The sequence below is a fragment of the Peromyscus maniculatus genome, chromosome 18 (assembly GCF_049852395.1).
Source record: "Peromyscus maniculatus bairdii isolate BWxNUB_F1_BW_parent chromosome 18, HU_Pman_BW_mat_3.1, whole genome shotgun sequence".
Lineage (NCBI taxonomy): Eukaryota > Metazoa > Chordata > Mammalia > Rodentia > Cricetidae > Peromyscus > Peromyscus maniculatus.
Genome location: NC_134869.1, coordinates 12,156,817 through 12,177,057, shown reverse-complemented (window position 1 = coordinate 12,177,057; position 20,241 = coordinate 12,156,817). Strand labels below are relative to the sequence as shown.

Below are 20,241 nucleotides of genomic sequence, written 5' to 3'. Positions count from 1 at the left end.
CTACTCTCTTAGGGTCCCACATGATCCCGGATCCTCAAGTGACCTTAGCTGAGGATAGTTTGGTACTGAGTCACATTCCCACAGTGCCACACAGTCCCAGAACCATGGCTTGAACAGGATAGAGCTGACCTGACAATCTGCATCCCTGTGTCCTGTGATGGCAGGCCTGCACAAGACCCTGGTCAGAGCCTGGGTGCAGAGAAGCACACCCAGGAAATGATAAAGGGGATGTTGAACATGAGTCAGAGTCTGGTCATGTTTTCTACTTAGCATGCTCTTGTGTCCATGGGAGATGTAACCAAGGACCCTCAGGAGACGGCTCCTGCGACTGCGATGTCGGCTGGCGAGGAGTGAACTGTGACAGCGGTAAGTGTCCTCGGTGCTCTGTCCTTAGCCTGCCTCTCAGAAGACACGTTCTTTTCCTTTCCAGAGTAGAAACGATACCTTTAGTACTTCCTGAGAGTAAATATAATTCTTTGCTACCAAAAGTGTGAAATAAGGAAAAGCACAAAAAAAGAAACCAAGTTACTCATATGCCCAATGCTGGAAACCCCCCTATTAGCGATCTTCTGTGTGACTTAGTACAGAACCCTATGTGTGGGGGATCAGACTCCATATTTTTTTTGTTTTTCAAGACAGGGTTTCTCTGTGTAGCTTTGCACCTTTTCCTGGAACTCACTTGGTAGCCCAGGCTGGCCTCAAACTCACAGAGATCCACCTGCCTCTGCCTCCCGAGTGCTAGGATTAAAGGCGTGCGCTACCACCGCCCAGCCAGACTCCATATTTTATGACCTCTTTTCTCACTCCACAAAAACAATGGGCATTTTCCTCCGTGTGAATGCACCTAGATCAGCACCTTTCATAATGTTATTAGAGACAGAACCATTTTGTGCCTGTTTGCCACAGTGCTGGCGAATGAACGGCCGCCTCACCTACCCGTGATAGATAGGCAAGCTGTCTGGCCCTGAGTTACATCCCTTCCCTAACAGCACTTTCTAAAACCAATTGTCCGCTGTCGTAAACAGTGTCACAGTGAGTGTGTACTATATGCCTCTTTCCACATTTGTCTTCTGAAGTCATGTGGTGACAGGAGCTGTTCTCAGCAAGGGTTTTGGTGCTCATTGCCAAACGGTCCGATAGCAACGTATTATTCTCCCAACTTCAGGGTCTTACGAGAACTCATTTGCTCCAGCCTCACGTTTCTAATTGTACCCCAGGGGTCAGTGATGAGAAGAAAGGAAGAGCTTCACAGATCCAGAAAATCTGCATACATTTAGAGGTCTACGCAATTGCAGGGTGTGAGAACAGAGGCGAAGAGGCAAGCTGAATGAGAAGAGGTTAGAGGGGCAGGCAAGAGCCAGATCGCTAAAAGATAGGCATGTCGGCTTCCCAACTCAAGCTAGTTAAGAAGCCATTGACAGTTTTAAACATGGTTGCAATAATATCTTCTTTGTATTTAAGAGAAATCAGTCAGGCACCAGGTTGAAAAGAATGACCCTGGAAGTCAGTATCAGAGACCTTATTGTCCCTTCTGGGGCAGGAACTAGAAAGAAGGTCACAAGTGCCAGCCAACCCTGTGAGGGCTCCAGTGACGTGGTTTGTCTGAGGGACTGTCATCGTCAAGGCTCGAGGAGAATGCTAAATCCAGAAGACAGAGCTGTAAGAACACCAAAATGGGGAATCTAAAGGATTCCAGACCAAGGGGACATCTGATACCAAGAGCAGCTATCAGATGTTGGGGTGCAGAATCAAGATTCAGACAGTCTGGAAGAGAGCCATGGAAAGTGGGGAGGGGGCAGTCATATAAGCAGGAAGATATCCTGAGTAAATCCCCAGAGTAAATGCAGTGCCTTACCCCTCGCTGTCTCTTTATACTTCTAAGAGCATGGGGCATGACAAACCAACCTCATTTAAAGGGACAGGGAGCCGCCTAGAAGCTATGGCAACTTTGCAGAAGACCATTAGTGCAATTCCTAAATAAGGCAGCAGCAGAACTCTGATGTGGACAATGAAGGCCCCTAGGTGTCAAATGAAGCGGAGACTGGGAGATGCAGGATGCTGAGGATGGTGCCCTGAGGGTCAAATGATGGAGAGACTGGGAGGTGCAGGATGCTGAGGATGGTGCCCTGAGGGTCAAATGATGGAGAGACTGGGAGATGCAGGATGCTGAGGATGGTGCCCTGAGGGTCAAATGATGGAGAGACTGGGAGATGCAGGATGCTGAGGATGGTGCCCTGGGGGTCAAATGATGGAGAGACTGGGAGATGCAGGATGCTGAGGATGGTGCCCTGGGGGTCAAATGATGCAGAGACTGGAGATGCAGGATGCTGAGGATGGTGCCCTGAGGGTCAAATGAAGCAGAGAATGGAGATGCAGGATGCTGAGCATGGTGTCCGGGGGTCAAATGATGGAGAGACTGGGAGATGCAGGATGCTGAGGATGGTGCCCTAGGGGTCAAATGATGGAGAGACTGGGAGATGCAGGATGCTGAGGATGGTGCCCAGACCATGACCCAGGCAGCAGCGTGGATGGTGGTCAATTACGGAAGAGGACAGCTGACCACTCAGCCTAGAAGCCACCCCTTGCTCTTTAATGTCTTCCCTTCACTAACGTCATCTCTGAATATTCTACTTGTCCACATCTCTGGAATCTCTCTTCCCCCTGCCCTCTGTCACCAGGAGCCTTGTGACCCAGCTCTCTACCTTCCATCCTATGGCCCATCCCTCTCCTTTCTGTCCTCCACATAACTGCAAGAAACCTGGACAGAAAGAGGTAGCTTTTCTCACCCCACTCCATCCCCAGGACTTCTTGACAACTTGCTATGGCTTTTCAGTCACCTACAGAACAAGAGTCAGAGCCTTCATCAGGATCTTTCACAGGCCAGTCACTAGCTGGCATCTAGCTGGTTAGCAAGTGTTAGCACCTACCCCATCCAAAGTGTGTGGTCTTCACCAGGAGCATCCACTCTGGGAGACGCCGCATTAGTGGACTTGACCTTCAGGTTTGTCTCTGGGCTCCCTGGCAGCGACTTGAAAAGTGTTTACACAGTGGCAAGGATTTAGGTAGTTAAAAATGACTTCAAGGAACTCGGTCTTTTCCTGCTACCGGGGACTAAAGCGGGAGTTCTCAGACAAGTGGTTTCTTTTTCAGAGATCACCAAAGACAACTGCAATGGGACCTGCCACACCAGTGCCAAGTAGGTGTCCTCTGACCTCTAGGGACAAGGCAAACCCAGTAGTTCTCACCTCAGGCCCTACGGGGGAGGGGAGTGTTTGCCCAGCATCCTTGAAGAGAATGTAGGTTACATTTAAAAAGAAACTGAGTCTCTCTGAGGAAACCACCATGGGTTGGCCAGATCCGGGATGTTCCATGAGCAGCCAGTGACTCTCCTAGCACCTTGACAAGAATGCCAGTTGCCACCCCAGCCCATACCAAAGGGCTCTCATGGAGGGGCATCACTCTCAGTAAGCATTGCCCCCAGCCCCCAGCCCAGTCCCTTCCTATTCCTTTCTGCCTGTAAAAAGGCACATCCTCCTGTAAAGTAGTAAAAAGCCTAGTAGCTGGAGTTAGACCTGAACCCACAGTCATCCTCCATCACTCATCACGTGACCTGGAGTCAGTTCTCTACTTCCTCCCTACCTTGGTTTCTTCCTTTACAAATGGCAATAATAATTGGCTGCCCTTCAGGGGCTGTAGTCTCGCCTGGGGACGACATTCGGTAAGCCCAAAGCTCAGCGAAGCACGTGCCTAGCACTCTGAAGATGAGCGGCTGCCCTTCGTCCGCACACAGCACGGTTTGGCTGGAGTGGCTGTGGTGGGCTCATGCCAGGAACCAACTGTCCCCCCAAGCAGAGACAGAGCCTCGGAGTGCTTCATAGAGTTGGGGCCTGGATGCTGGGCTTCAGGGGGATTAGAAGTCACACGTGGGACCTTGTGTTTCTCTGAAAATGCCACCTGCCCTTTCCCACTGCAGCTGCCTTCTCAATCCAGATGGCAAGGCCTCGTGCAAATGTGCGGCAGGATTCCAGGGGAACGGAACAGTCTGCACAGGCAGGTGGAGCAGGGATCTGCGAAGGGCTTGTGTGGGCTGAGAGACCCGGCTGGGCCTCGGGAGCTGCTGCCAGCCACTGGTGGGACTCACATGTAACTGAGCAAATGATGGTGCCCGGCCCTGCATGGCTGTGGCGTGTTGGTGTGAGGGGCAGGCGATTGCATCTCGTTTTCACTGCATCTGGGTGGTGGTGCACAACCCTGAGAGCCATTGGAATCTACTCTTGGCTTTAAAAGCTATAGATTTGATTGATAAAGGGTGCAGCTGAGTCATCAGGACTCAAGGTGGGCCAGTAAAGGGTTTACGTCCTGGTTTTTCTTCCTGCCAGACCTGTAAGCTTGCATGGGTGTCTAACTACCCTGAGCCCCTCTGCTCATCTGTAAAGGAAGCATCCAGCCACCTTCCTTGCTAGAAAGGGTGAAATGGCCTCTCGGAGTACAATAACAGAATAAGGCAAGGTCAGGCCCTTGCCTCATCATCATACCCCTGAGTTTGAACTGAAATGTTTACAATCTGTTTCACTTAAGGATCACTGTGGTTAATTACTCAACACAGAGAGTGTACTGGATGGTTTTTATGTCAACTCGGCACAGCTGTGGTCATCAGAGAGGCGAGAACCTTGATTGAGAAAATGTCTCCCTAAGATCAGGCTGTAGGCAACCCTGTAGAGCATTTTCTTTATTAGTGATTGATGGGGAGGGCCCAGACCACTGTGGGTGGTTCTATCCCTGGGCTGCTGGCCCTGGGTTCTATAAGAAAGCAGGCTGAACAAGCCATAGGGAGCAAGCCAATAAGCAGCCCCCCTCCATGGCCTCTGCATCAGCTCCTGAGTCCAGGTTTCTTCCCTGTTTGAGTTCCAGTCCTGACCATTTTCAATGATAAACAGTGGTGTGTGTGTGTGTGTGTGTGTGTGTGTGTGTGTGTGTGTGTGTGTGTGTGTGTGTGTGTGACAGACATTTTGTTCATGATAGTCAGAGCCTGAAAACACCAATCAGCTGGTAAAATGATGTGGAGGTGGTGCTTTACCTACTCAATGAAATTAACTCAGCCATCAAAAGGGGTGAGTGAAGTGAGCCAGACCCTTAGCATCCATAATTCCATTGCCACCAGATTCTAGAAGAGACAAAACTCTCCAATGTCACAGAAAGACGATTGGGCTCTCTGAGCAGGGATGGGGGTTAGCATAAAACCATCCAGTACACTCTCTGTGTTGAGTAATTAACCACCGTGATCCAGTGCTGCTGGAGTTGGTCTAAAAGCTTCCTTTTATCAATGGCTCAGGTTTTTAAAAAAATGTCTCCTCCTGTCTCTCTCCTCTTCTGCAGCCATCAATGCCTGTGAGATCAGCAATGGAGGATGCTCCGCCAAGGCTGACTGTAAAAGAACCACCCCAGGAAGCCGGGTGTGTGTGTGCAAGGCAGGCCACACAGGAGACGGCATCATATGCCTCGGTAGGCGACCGTCCCTTGCCCATCTGGTGGAAATGGTGTCAGGCAGAGCCCTGTTAAAATGTTAAAATGTTCTAGTGTATGAGCTCTTATTGTTAGCACTGCTGCTGAGATCACAATGCAGTATGCCTTGGCAGGAAAGCCCAAGGGTGTGGGAATGATGTACCCACCCACAGGGGCGTGAAGGCATGTGATGCAAAAAATTCACTTTGAATGGAAGGAGAGACCTTTTCCACTTAAAAATTCTAGTGGCAACTGATGTTTGGGACTTTCATTGATTTATAGTGTTGCTCATCTTTAGAAAATTGCAAAAGATTACGGGCATGTATCTAGAGACAGGGACTCTTAAACTATTTTTACATTGCCCCATTTTATTATATACATAGATATATATTTTATTATTTTATTATATTATTATATTATTTATTATATATATATAGATATATATTTTCAGCAAAAAAATGGTATCTTATGATATACAGTGTTTATACTTAATGATATAACAGAATAATTCCTTGAAAGTAGGTATAGCCTGCTTGGGCAACAGCACATAGCTCTGTTCTAGAGGTGTGCCCTAGAAAACTCTGAATTTTAACCCCCCAAAAAGGGTTGCCACCATCATTCTAAAAAGAATCACGTGCTCTTGACTTACATTTGCTCCTTAACAGTCTGCTGCTCACGGTTTCCTTTGCTCTCTTGGTATATTTTCATATTGTTCCTTCGGCATCTGAGACTGAGCTGTGTAAGTCATGTTGTATTTGTCCCAATAACTGAGTCTGTATTTCCTGAGAATGAGGGTAGCTTGTTCTGTAGCCACACACACTTCCTGACTTCAGTAAGTTGATTATCACTATAATACATTTTCTAGCTATATTCACATGCTAATTTTATCAATTGTCCTGATAATTCTCTAGTCTGGGGTCTTTGGAGGACTGCATATTGCATTTAGTGTCTTAACTCTTTGGTCTATTTCTTTGATACTGTGTCTTTTCTTTGGGGCTTGAGGTTTTGTTGGTTTTTTTTTTTTTTTTTTTTCATTATTAGATTCCACTTGTATATTCCAGACCAAAATGTCACAAAAATCATGTACCCTTTGTAGGCTGTCCCAGGTCTCAAGGTTTCCATCTGGCCCTTGTTTATGATATGACCAGGAGGTCAGAGCGCTCCCGAGTTACCCACTGCACGGTCCCTCTCCCCTCTGCTCCTGTGAATCAGTGGAGAGGAACTCTGCCACCGAGCTGTCTGCTCTGCTCAGGATGGCCTAAACTGAGCGTCTGTTGACGAGTCTCCTCTAAGCCAGTCTTTGTGATGTTGCAGATGATTGTGCTCTCGTTCCCAAGTCTCCTCATCTGTGGCACTGGTGGACTGGGTGCTAAGATTCGCCTTCGAAACATTCCGATTCATTCCACAGAGGGTCAAATTTAAGCCCACAGATGGTGCCTCTGCTAGAGTTCGCCCAGCCCAGTGGGAGGGTCAGTTTTGAGAAACCATCCCCCCCCCCACCCCGAATTATTTCTGCCTCTGAAGTTCCAGAAAACTGAGTCCCACGTAGACACCTGCTGCTCTTGGTCAGTTATCCAAGCCATCTCCGGTCCTGGGGAATGCCCTCAAAATGCCTCTTCACAGACAGAAAGCTCGACGCTCATAACACACGTTGGCTTTTGTTTTAAAGAGATAAACCCGTGTTTGGAGAACAATGGCGGCTGTGACAGGAACGCAGAGTGCACGCAGACAGGGCCCAATCAGGTGAGCCGCCTCTTGGAGGCTGCTTGGGAGGAAACTCCTGAGTGGTAAGACCCAGGCCTAAGGGAAAGCAGTGCGGAACAGACCTTGGACCAGCGGCAGCCAGCAGCAGCCAGAACCACTGCAGGGCCGACAGTGAAAGCACAAGAGGCGTCTGAAGGAAGAAGATAAATGAGGGGAGGGGACTAGGAAAAGGGCTTTCTAAAAGTGGGGTGGACACCTGCAAACCCCCGTGATCCTAGAAGCACCTAGAGGTTTCACCAAAAATGTTCCCCTTTCTTTCAGCTTTCTGATCCCCAGAATGGCTCCCATTTTTCTTTGGCTCCAGGCTCTGGAGGGCACTGTGCCATGCCAGGAGCTCACAGTTCAGACTTCTGCGTTGATATGGCCCCCAGCACAGACAGTTGGGCAGCTGCCCTGGGGCAAGTGAATTTGGGGGAGTAGGAAAATAAGAGGACTCCAGCAAGGGGTGGAGGCCATGGAGCAAAAAGATACAGGGGCAACAGAGGAGCAAAGACCCACACTCCACCTCTCTCAGTCCCAGACCCATGGTAAACACACAAAATGACCAGGCAGGGCAGTGCATACATCATGCATGACCCTGGGTAAGAAGTCAGATACCCAAGAAATGTCCCTCGGAGCTCACTGAGCCTCTTAGGAGACTGCAGCGCTGAGTCTCTCAATGGGCAGATTGAGCAGGTGCCTAAAACACCCTGTTTAAAAAAAAAAAAAAAAAACTTGGAAGGTGTGTGTGTGTGTGTGTGTGTGTGTGTGTGTGTGTGTGTGTGTACACGTGTACATTTAATCATCAGAAAGTCTCCGCAGTCTCTCTTGGACTTTTGCTCACATATTTTCACGTCTCAATAGAGTTCCTATGTACATGGAATGAGGAAATTGTTCTTGTAAGGTTTCTGGCCCCTGGCCCTCTAACAGTGTTCCTGCAGACCTGGAAGACGGCGGTGGTGAACTGAGCTCTAAGAATACCACCCCAGCTGAGATGAGACAGCTGCTAGGCCTGCTGGGAAAAGCTTAGACAGGGTTGGGGCCAGTGGTGAAGGAAGAGGAGAAACCGTGGGGACCTGCCCAGGTTGCCCTGGCTAGCCCTGCCTGCGGATTCCAGTTCTAACAAGTGGCCATCAGGCCTGTGGGGTCCTGCTCCCAAGCCCCTGCAAACAGCATCCCCTTCCTCAAGCTCCAGCTGCCCTCCTTGTCCATGGAACGGGTGTGGCGGCTTCTTTTCCTGTGTATATCCCGTGAGCTGCAAAGCCTTCCCCTCAGCATAGGCTGGCACTGGTGTCTGAGTTCCTTCTTGTTGGAGATAAGACCGTACTACAGCTTAGCTCTCTCCCCAACAAAAAAGAGGGAATCTTGGCAATAAGGATGAGATGTCTGTGAGATCTAGAACTCAAGTATACTAGACTAGGTATTAGAAAGGAAGGGAGGGAGGGAGGGAGGGAGGGAGGGAGGGAGGGAGGGAGGGAGGGAGGGAGGGAGGGAGGAAGAAAAAGAAAGAAAGAAAGAAAGAAAGAAAGAAAGAAAGAAAGAAAGAAAGAAAGAAAGAAAGAAAGAAAGAAAGACCCTTCTCAAGCCTCCATTCCACAGTCAAATCCAGTCTGAGACCCAGTGCGCTAACCTGCTGATAAATGACATTTGCCTCTGCTCCCGAACAGGCCGTCTGTAACTGCTTGCCAAAGTACACTGGAGATGGGAAGACCTGCACACTCATCGATGTCTGTTTAACCGTGAGTATGCTTCCAGGCCCGTAGCCTTGGAGCCTTCTCCTACCTTCTAGGGAACAGAGGCCAAGTGTTCTCCCCTTGGAATCGCAGAGCTGCTTCTCGGTAATGAGGCTGACTTCTCCTCTTGTGTGCCATGGTCTTACTGGAGAGATCGGAGAGAACAGACTGGTACCCCACAGCCTGCCCCTTGGCTTCAAGATTCTGAAGGGAGGGACCCAATTATACGGAGTTGGTCCAGCATTCATCTGATGCCAGTGTCCCAAAACCAACTTAATTAGTATCCCAAAGTATAGGGATCACTAAGAAGCATTCAGGAGTCAGTTAACAAGCCCTAGCATCCTGCTCAGAATCTGGTTCCCTAGCCACAGTGACTGGGTGATGGAATGCTGATCTACTGCCTGAGTTTGTTGTTTCCTGTTTTTTCTTTACGTACTGAATAGGGAAGAAGAGAAGGGCAGTTGAGAATAACCCTGACAAAAGTTAGGTTGTGGAAAAGGAAAAGATGCAGGGGGCTATGAGGAGACCAGTCTGTGGCCAGGAGTTGAGAGAGGGTGGGGTGAATAAGGGAGCCGTGAGGAGTTCTTCAGGCTAGGAAACGACTCTAAGGAAGCTTTGATGTTAGGCACAATATACATTTGTCAAGACCCACAGAACGTACACCAGCAAGAGTGGGCCAGCACGCAGGCTATGGACTTTAATATCAGTGCCTCGATTCCAGCCGATGTACAACTAACCAGTGCAAGGTGTTATGATGCGGAAAACCAGGGAGTGGTGGTGTCTCTGTAGGAATGTCTGCACTTTCCATTCTGTTTCCCTGTAAACCTAAAACAGCCCTCAAAATCAATTAGTTTAAACAAAACAAAACCCACCACATCCATAGAGAAGCCAACTGTTAATTTTCTTATCTTTTACAGACACACACACACACACACACACACACACACACACACGCACATACACACGCACACACGCACGCACACACCCGAGCATAGCTTCTACTAACCAAATTTGTGTCTTTCCTGCTTAAGCTACCTCCATGCTATTAAGAATGTGCCCAGGGGAACACACCATTTTTATCCTACTTAGCTCAGATGTGTTGCCCCTCGTCAGTAGACAGCTAGAGAGATCTCGGGACCCAGGAACATGAACTCCATGACCTCTGCACAAACATAACCTCATGGCACTCCTGTTGTAAGCAGCCTCCATTGCCTGCCAAAACATTTCTTCTGGTTCTCCCATGACTTTTGACTGCAGACCAGCTCCGTGTTATACTAACCCAGTAGGAGCTAGGTCTCAAACTGGACAAGCTGTCTCCTGCCATCCAACCACCACAGGCCCATGCCTCCAGTGGAGTAAGATGGTCCATAAGCTTCATGCCCCAGCACGTCACATCTGGGACTTTGGTCATCCAGGCCTCTGACAGCCTGCATCAACATGACATTGATATGTGCTGCTCTCTAGACATCTGGGTTTCCATGCTTCCTCTCATTTAATTCTTCTGATACCCAGTGGGACCAGGACTAACTTGTTTGTTGTTTTTTACTCTTTTGGGGAGCCTGCTACCCAGCTCCCAAATAAATCACTCACAAAGGCTTATTCTTAATTATGAATGCTCTGCCTTAGCTTGGCTTGTTTCTTGCCAACTTTCCTTATCTTAACTTATCCCATCTACCTTTGGCCTCAGGGATTTTCTCCATTCTCTTATTTCTGTAAATCTTACTCTTACTTCATGGCTTGCTGTGTAGCTGGGTGGCTGGCCCCTGGAGTCCTCCTCCTCCTCTGGCTGCTGCTTCTTCCTCCCAGATTTCTCCTTCTGTTTATCTTCTCTGCCTGCCAGCCCCGCCTATTTCTCTCTCCTGCCTCACTATTGGCCATTCAGTTCTTTATTTGACCATCAGGTATTTTTGACAGGCACAGTAACACAGCTTTACAGAGTTAGACAAATGCAACATAAACAAAGTAACACACCTTAAAATAATATTTTACACCACTAACTAACCCCAGTTTACTGATGAAGAGACTCTAGCTGTGAATTATTTTCCTAGGCGTCATAGTTTCATTTCCTGTTGATACCCTAACAAAGCAAACTGGGGCAGAAGGGGTTCATCTGGGTCACAATCCCAGGTCACAGTCCATCACTGCAGGGAAGTGACAGCGGCAGGAGCCTGGGAGAACTGGTGGCATTACATCATAGCCAAGGTCAGAGAGCAGTGAGCTAATACCTGTTCTCCTGTGCTGAGCTCACCGTTCCCATTCATACAGTTCAGAATCGCCTACCTAGAGGATGCACCGCCCACAGCGGGCAGATCATCCCACCTCAGTTAACTTAATCAAGGTAATCTACCCATAGGGGCTGGAGAGATGGCTCAGCAGTTAAGAGCACTGGCTACTTACTTTTCACAGGACCAGGGTGCCATTGCCAGCACCCACATGGCAGCTCACAGCTGTGTGCAACTCCAGTCTCAGAGGATCCAACACCCATCCCGGGGCACCCGGCACACATGTGGTACACAGACATACATGCAGGCATAACATCTGTACACATAAAAATGAATAAATAGCTTTTGTAAAAACCCATCCCCCGTAGGCATGGTCACAGCCAGCCTGATCTAGGCAGCCCCTCACTGAGGCTCCTCTCCCGTTGATTCTAGACTGTGTCACACTGACAGTTCAAACTAACCATCACAATAGGGGCTGCTGCAAAATTTAACACAGGCAGGGCACAGAAATTTATGTATGATTCTCGAGGGCGAAAATCTAAAATCAGTGTGAGCAAGGATGCGTCTGAAAGTTCCGGGCCAGCACCCTTCCCTGCCTCTTGTCGCTGCTGGTGGCTCCAGTATTCCTGCCTGCAGACCACAGCCTCTGGCCCTCCTCACCTCCCTGTCTGTCTTCTGTTCTTCCACAGACACCTGTGGGTTTAAGGAGCCTCATCTCAAGACCCTTAATGACATTAAGTGCTTTTCTAAATAAGGTCACAGTTACAGGTGACTTGGGGCTTAAGGACCAGACATGTTTGGAGGGGGGGGCACTTCTTCCTGTCTCTGGCTGTCGAGAGTAAAGATCCTTATCAGAGATCATGGAGCTGGTACATGATACAACCAGAGCCCAAACCCCTGTGTGTCTAGCCCTGGGCCGTCACTGTGGACCAAACGCTTTGATGGCTTGTTCTGCCTGAGCACTTCCAGCTGAGGCCGTGAGAACCAAGTGGACTTCCTCCCCGAGCACGTCCATTCGCCTCCTTGTTTTGGTCTGGCAAGCTCAAGAGAGCAATGTCCTCTACATGAAATGACTGTGAGGCCAAACAGGAGCTGGACACAGAGGCAGCTGGGATGTGGGGCCGTTGTTATGACAACTCCAGCTGGCTGTGTGACAGCACCTCCTCCATGCTGCATTGGCCAAAAGACTCATCTGCCCTGGAGGTCCAGAGGCTCCTTTGCTGTCCTCTTGGAGCATGTGTTCAGGAATTAGATCTCAATTCCAGTCACTAGGGCCATCGGGGACTGGACAGGGACCACAGCAGGAAGATGGAAAACTTGGTTCCTCTCTAATGAGTACCATCTCCAGAGCCCCAGATGTCTGTTGCTCAGAGCAATGCCAGCCAGTGTTGGCTGTGCAAGAACAGCAGTAATTTTAATGTGAATTTCTCCAGTTTTTAAATGATAGTAGTCACTCAAAGCAAAAGGCAAAAATTCTCTAAACATTGGGATAAGCAAACAAAAGTAGTCATGGAGCTGTCCAAGAATCATGACTTTCTCCCCAGTCCTACCACCAAGAGCCGGGCAGCAGGGCTTCTGTGAGGGACTCTCCGGTTCCAAGCCATCTGTCCGCTTAGTGCTGCCACCACAGAATCCTGGAGACCGGGTAACTGGAACAGAAGTTCAATCCTCACACTCCAGAGGCCCAGGATCAAGATGCCGGCGGGTGGTACAGGCCTTCTTGGTGTATCATAACAGGGCTGAGTGAGTGAAAAGGAAAATGAGAGGGGAAGAGACAGAGGAGGGTGGACACAGAGGGAGAGAAGAAGAGAGGCAGGAAGGGAGAGAGGGAGAATGTAAACCTCCACAAGAAGAGAAGAAGGCTCCGAGAGGCACACAGTGCTGGAGATGGTGCTGGTGTCAGGGTAAAGGCTTTGTGAAGACAGGAAGGAGTCGGTGTGTGGTCACACGGAGCAAGTGCCCTCATGGTGAGGGATGCCCTGGGGCTCCTACTCCTCTGGAGGGGACAGAGATCAAGAGGGATGTGACAAGAAAAGACCTCTGTGTGGCCTTGGAGCATGCTGGGTATTGCGTCTGTCAAAGTCTGGGGTCATTGGCTGGAAGCTTCATGTCCCCTGGAGTCTGCTTTTCTAAGCAGCAAATAGGAGTTTATCCCCTTGGTAGGAATCTGGGATGCTGACCACCATCATACGTAGCAGATGTTTTTGGAAAAGGGTGCGGGGAAGGAAGACTTTCCAGCAGGGGTGTGGAGCGTCTCCTCTGCCCCTCACAGGAGCTTCTCTTCCTGGCTCCATGTTCCTTCCTCACTGGAGTCTGCTCCGGCTCAGAGCCCATGCAGATGCCACCGCCATGGAGGCTCACTCTAGCTGTGTTTTGTTTTTTGGCCTCCTCTTCCACATCTTGTGAGCGCTTGGGCAAGGCAATGGGTTCTGCTTTATACTGGCTTTTTGTCATCTTTCCTATGACCCAATCAGAGTTTAGCCTAAAGGTGGGAGGTATCAAACATGAAGGGTACTTATCCATAGAGGACTGGAGATCTGGGTATATGAACCTGCCGTCTTGGGATATGAAGCCCCTGAATAAATGGCCAGCAACCAAGGCACTATAAGGCGAGTTCAGGAAAGCCAGTGAAGACTGATCGAAGTTGGAGAGTAAGATGAAATATGTGTGTGGTATGTGTAGGTGTGTTCACACATGCACATGCGTGTGTTGCTAGGGATTGAGCCCAGCACTTTGCACATGCCAGACAAGTATTCTACCACTGAACTGTACCCACATCCCTCAAAATATAAATTTCAGCACAAAATTGCTTAACAAATATGAACAAAAGTTGGCAAATGTCCTGGTCTGATTGGGCCCCTCCTCTACCTCTTGGCGATTTTACCAGAACAACGGCGGCTGCAGCCCATTTGCCACCTGCAACCACACCGGACAAGGTCAAAGGATATGCACCTGCAAGCAGAGCTACAAGGGAGACGGACTCACCTGCCGTGGCAGCATCTACCGGGTAACAACACGTCTCCGGGAAGTCAACTCCGCTTCCCAAATTGCCGAGAGTCCAGGTTCCCCAGGGCCTTGTAAATCAGTAGCAATGAAAAGAGCTGTATCTACCCAGGAAACTCCTGTGGCCTGGGAAGGGAATGGTATCTCTGCTAAGACTGACAAAGCTCTGGGGTCAGAAATACCTGGGTTTGGACTCAGCTCTGCCAGGAAGTAGCACTGTGACTCGGAGCAAGTGATGTCACTTTTCTATGCATCCCTCCGAATCTGGAAAAGAAAATGATCAGGACACCAGCTCTATCAAGTTCTTACAAAATTAAATTTAAAATTCAATGATGGCGGATGCCAAGAACACTGAGCATGCAGTAATGCCAAAGCATAGCCATGCCTTGGGTTGGTGTGTGAATAGATGTATGTGGTTTGTGTGATACATCTGATGTGGGTGTACAGAATGTGGTGACTATGTGGTCATGTATGTGATATAATGTGAGTGTGATATATGGTGTGTGGTGCGGCATGTGTATATAGAATGTGGTGACTGTGTATGACATACTATGTGCAGTGTGTGGATATGTGGTGTGGTATGTATAAAATATGGAGTGTGTTTGTGGTATATGGGGTGTGTGTGTGTGTGATGTATGATGTGTGTGTGTGTGTGTGTGTGTGTGGTATATGGTATATTTGTGGTGTATGGTGTGTATAGTAGATGGAATGCGTATGTATGGTATATAGGGGTGTGTGGTGTATTTGTGGTGTGTTGTGGTGTGGGTGGGTGTATGGGTGTGTGTAGTATATGGGATGTGTATGTATGGTATATAGGGGTGTGTGGTACATTTGTGGTGTGTTATGGTGTGTGTGGGTGTATGGGGAGGTGTGGAGTATGGGGGATGGGTGGTATATCTATGGTGTGTGGGCACACGTGTGCATACACGCTGTTCACCCCCATCTGCCTACACTGCAGATAGAGGAAGAGACAGGGTGATACTTTCTGGTTTCCACAAACACTCAGAAAATTGTTAAAGAGAAGCCAGAGCGAGGTTGGAGAGATAGCTCAGTGGTTAAGAGCACTGGCTGCTCTTCCAGAGGTTCTAAGTTCAATTCCCAACAACTACATGGTGGCTCACAGCCATCTGTAGTGAAATCTGATGCCGTCTTCTGGTGTGCAGTATACATAATAAATAAATAAATCTTTTAGAGAGAGAGAGAGAGAGAGAGAGAGAGAGAGAGAGAGAGAGAGAGAGAGAAGCCAAAGCATTCTGACTGATTGAACATTCTTCTTGTCAGGGAGGCCAGTTCTGCCATATACAATAACTGACCTTCACAGGATCTCAACTATATTTGTGTGTTTTGTAAAGATTTGAGATCCTTTTGAAATGCTTGTAAAGTTCTGTGCCTTGAAGAGCGGTTGGATCTTTCTTTCATAAATTGGATAAGATTCCAGAAAGGACCTGGGACTCAGTGTGTCGCTCGGTCATCCTGAGCATCAGCTACAAGCCCCCCAGTGAGGCTGGAAGAGAGCCGTCTCGTGGCTTCCCAGTGGACAGATTGTCACATTCAACTCTATATTATTGTGTGTGATTCCCAGATCAAGTGACATTTCCCTGTCTTTGTTTGCAGGAACTTTCTAAGGACCCGACAACTTCGAAGTATTTCTTCCAGCTGCAGGTAAGAAAGTACCTGTCTACTTCAGAGGCATGTCTCAGACCCTGCATTCAATTTCCACCACTAGCATATGTGTATGTATAAATCTGTGTGTATACTATATATGTGTATATACGTGTATGCATAAATATATCAACATGCCGGGTCTCCAGCAAGCTATAAGATAAAGCTGTAGGCTCCGGGGTCAGGGAGGGCAGAAGAAAGTCTAGAACTAGGGTCGACGACACCAGCCCCACTGCTGGCCATGTGTGAACTCCGTCTCTCGAGTCTTAGGTGTAAACAATCACACAGCCGTTAGTGTTCGTGACTCTCATCACATCTAAACATTAAAAGGGTACAGTAAAAATACAATAGGAAAGACTCAGGACTGCGTCATTCAGGGCTCTTACCATGGGGTAATGCTCTGTCCGAGTCACGCCATAGCAAAATGGCCTAAGAACACATTTCTCAGAACATGTCCCATAGTTAAGTGACAATGACTGTGTATGAAAATGTCTATCACAGCAGTGGAGAAAGAGACATTATGGGGTGTGTGAGCTACCCGTTCCCAGCTATTACACCCGACAGAAACGACCCAGTGGAGGATAGCTTTTGCGAGGGTCCATGCTTCTGGGCCAGTGTGAGGCAGAGCATCATGGTGTCGGGAACATGTGGCAGAGGAACTTTGCCATGGCGGACAGGAAGCAGAGAGTCCCAGCAGGAGCAGGGCAAGATACAGCTCCCAGGGAAGCTCTCCTGCTCAGCCCATCCCCACCTCCAATCTTTCACCTCCACCATGTCATGGGTCCCTGGAGGAGGTAACCTGTCCATTAGGTCAGACCTCAGCGTCTCCTCTGTCTACGAAAACGGCCTCTCAGGCACCCCCAGAAGTGTGCTTCTCAATCTCTTGGGGGCTTCTTAACCCAATGAAGTTGACAGTCAAGAGCAACTCCCACAGTGGGGCAGCTGGTTAGGTGGAAGCATGCTGGCCTTCTGGGAACCAACGACAGAAATCCCAGATGCACTGAAGGATGAGGCATGAGAAACTAGCAATCGCCACAGCAGCCCTACAGTCTTAGGACGGCAAGCAGACAGACAGACCACCAAGTCAGTCAGCTTGGTTACTACAGTCACATGATTATCACCGTGTCTAACCGTCACATGGAGGGCCAAGGCTGGAGTCATCTTTGATGGGGCTCATGGGTAGGGTTGTCACCTCTGCTTTCAGAGGCGTTGATCTAATAGCTACATGTTAATTTTATAATTAGGAAAAAAAACACGATTTTGACGGCATAGAATCTGGGTTTACTTTGAGTCTGAGGCAAAAACACTGACTCTGGCCTCTCTTTGAGCCTCACCATGTGTCTGTGAGAGGGGAAGCCGCTAAGCTTGTCGCTGAAAGAATGACCTGTCTCCCCCCCCACCCCCTGCCCGCCTTCCTGCAGGAGCATGCTGTGCAGGAGCTGGCTGGACCCGGTCCCTTCACCGTGTTTGTGCCGTCTTCTGCTTCCTTCAGTCAGGAGCCCAGGGTGAGCACCAGGCTGGCACTGTGGAGGGGCTTGGGGAAAGGCGTGGCCTGGAGCCCACCGTGATGATGATGATGTGAACAAGGCGTTGAGTCTCAGTTAGAGCTGCCCGGCAGCTGAAGGGGCTGCTCGTCTGTGTGAAGACCCCTGACAGGCCTTCGGGTTGGGGGCACCACTGGCCAGAGGCTTTCCAGACAGAGTAGGAAATTGGAGAAGTCTCAAGTGATCAAGGAATCCAAACTCCCTAGAGACCAAAAAAAAAAAAAAAAAAAAAAAAGAAGAAGAAGAAGAAGAAGAAGAAGAAGAAGAAGAAGAAGAAGAAGAAGAAGAAGAAGAAGAAGAAGATTCACAGTTAAAGGGATTGAAATAGTTCTTGACGTGCAGGAATGACCAGACCAGAGCTTTCACGGCTCTGTCGTTCCCTGTGGCCCATGTGAGATCGCCTATAAATACTACTAAATGACTAACATCCCCATAGACAGCCACACTCAGAACGGGGCCTGGACAACAAGTATTCCATTTATACTCAGATCAGGCCTGCAGCTGAACGTCATCCCCATTTTACAGTGAAGAACACTGACTAACTTTGCTGAGGTCCCGTGCTGGTCCCGTGCTGGAAGGTGGTTGAGGAGGGATTTGTTCTCAACCACTGCACACACTGCCCCTCTCTACGCATATGTTTTAGGTACCAGCAAAGCAAAGGCACAAGAATAATGTTTAACATCACTTGACATTTGGTTATTTCAACTTAAAGCCTCGAAGGAGGGAGAAAAAGTTTTATGGGATTGTTGTTGTTATTGTTGGAGACAGGGTTTCTCTGTGTAGCCCCGACTGTCCTGGGACTTGCTCTGTAGACCAGGCTGGCCTCAGTCTACCTGTCTCTAGGCATGTACCACCACTGCCTGGAGTTTTGTGAGCTTTTTACTACAGTGACTTCATAATTGTAGTCTTTGTATTTTTAATCCAAATAGAAATGTACCACAGCCTCCAATCCGGAAGACTTTCTCCCACCTCCTCTCTAGGAAGGCTCTCCTATGGTCTCTCCTAGCATGTCTCCCAACAAAATCCTTTTCTGTAGAACATGTAGGACACTGGCGTCCTTCAGTGCTGTGACAGGCTGGCCCAGAGCCCCTCCAGACCCCTCCCACCTACGATTCTCACCCCCTTGCCTAAGCAGACACTAGCTCCTTGGAGTGTGGGAACGAGGAGACAGAAAGAAGGTTCTAGCAACAGGCTCCTCCCTCCCTCTGGCCTACCTCCCTGGCTTCTTTTCCAGATCAAAGACTGGGACCAGCAGGGCCTCATGTCCCAGGTTCTTCGGTATCACATGGTCGCCTGCCAAGAGCTGCTGCTGGAGAACCTCAAAGTGACCACAAGTGCTGTGACCCTCCAGGGCGAGCCGATCTCCATCTCTGTCTCTCAGGTAAGAGCAGCCACTTGGGGACGGTGCTATCTTCACCTTCCACATCTGACTTCCCCTCCTGAGTGACAGCCTCAGTGATAACAGCTAACCACTGAGTGATTTCTACTGCAGGGCTGTACTAAGGACTTCACATGCACTGATCCAGTCTGTCCTGTAGCCCCATGATGGGAATACCATCATTGTCCTCAATTTCCAAATACAGACACTGGTTAAGGAACTTGTTCAAAGTCACAGCAAAAAACAGTTGAATTGGGATTCAGACTCAGAGGCAAGGCAGCTCCAGAAAGCACAGATGGAATGGAGGATGGGTAATGTCAAGGACACGTTGATGAGAAACCAGCTGTGAGCTGTTTATTCCGTGAGCTTTCAGAATTGTGTTGCAATAAGCAGCCGGCCAGGTTGGCTGATCATACATTATTTGCTATTAACCTCGGAGGTGAAAACTGTATTCTCATCTCCATTTTTCTTCTAGGACCATAATAAACAATGTACTTAAGTCACATGGACCTTCAGGCTCTGCCCCTGATGATGAGCACATCAGAGAAGCATCCCTCCTGTGGGAAAGGATTCTGAGTGGCTTCTCTGTGCTCATGCCTCTCACAGTTTTCCTTTGTCTTCAGGATACCGTGTATATAAACAATAAGGCAAAGGTCCTGGCTGGTGACATCATCAGCACCAATGGAGTCATCCACATCATCGACAAATGGCTGTCTCCCCAGCACTTGCTTGTCACCCCCAAAGATGCTTCAGGCAAGGTTCTGGTAGGTACCCCACTGTCACCCCCCAGCACGTGATGTCTGTCTGTCGCCTCAAACAAAGGTTGTTCGAGTCAGTCTGTGGATTTTAATGCTGGGGGGCGGTGGCGCACGCCACAGTCCCAGCTCCTCGGCAGCTTCAAGTAGGAAGATCATTTGAGCCCAGGAGTTTCATGCCAGCCTTGCCAATATAGTAAAACCCTATCTCCTATCAAATTTTAAAAAACAACTAATTTTATGTTTTTCTCTAGTGTCCACAAGGGAAAGTTATCTTACATAGATTTGGAGAAGGAAGGGGAAGGGTGAGAGGGGAAACCAGGAAGCGAAGGTGGATAATTAGATATCCTGAAAGCTAAACCTGGAATAAAACTTCTTCTTAATGGACAGAAAAAACAATTTTAACTATTTATTCATTTATTCTCTTATTTCTTTCTTGGTTTTTTTTATATTGAGGATTGAACCTGGGCCTTGTACCTGGTAGGCGAATACCTTCTTCCTAAAGTACGAAATCAACCTTTTTTCATTTTCTATGTTTTGACATTTCATTTTCTATTTTCTATTTTGAGACAAGGTCTCATTAATTTGCCTAGGCCGGTCTTAAACTCACTCTGCAGCCCAGATAGGCTTTGAACTTTTCGTTTTCCTGCCTCAGCCTCCCAAGTAGCTAATGTTGCAGGCCTCAGCCACCAGACCCAG

General features: G+C 48.6%; 1 protein-coding gene across 5 annotated transcripts in view; it reads left to right on the top strand.

Moving 5' to 3' along the window:
• Window positions 1-20,241, top strand: part of Stab2 (stabilin 2) — a 166,889-nt gene that overhangs the window by 112,663 nt on the left and 33,985 nt on the right. For 3 of the 5 annotated variants that reach the window (XM_015998482.3, XM_076554565.1, XM_015998483.3), the window contains 11 exons: window positions 271-366; window positions 3,151-3,196; window positions 3,974-4,050; window positions 5,377-5,502; window positions 7,172-7,245; window positions 8,913-8,984; window positions 14,088-14,207; window positions 15,818-15,865; window positions 17,287-17,370; window positions 18,644-18,790; window positions 19,411-19,551. In XM_015998482.3, the coding sequence (XP_015853968.1) occupies window positions 271-366; window positions 3,151-3,196; window positions 3,974-4,050; window positions 5,377-5,502; window positions 7,172-7,245; window positions 8,913-8,984; window positions 14,088-14,207; window positions 15,818-15,865; window positions 17,287-17,370; window positions 18,644-18,790; window positions 19,411-19,551 (1,031 nt within the window). The remainder of the gene's footprint in view (window positions 1-270; window positions 367-3,150; window positions 3,197-3,973; window positions 4,051-5,376; window positions 5,503-7,171; window positions 7,246-8,912; window positions 8,985-14,087; window positions 14,208-15,817; window positions 15,866-17,286; window positions 17,371-18,643; window positions 18,791-19,410; window positions 19,552-20,241) is intronic. The other 2 variants (XM_076554567.1, XM_076554566.1) reach the window with 1 other exon arrangement.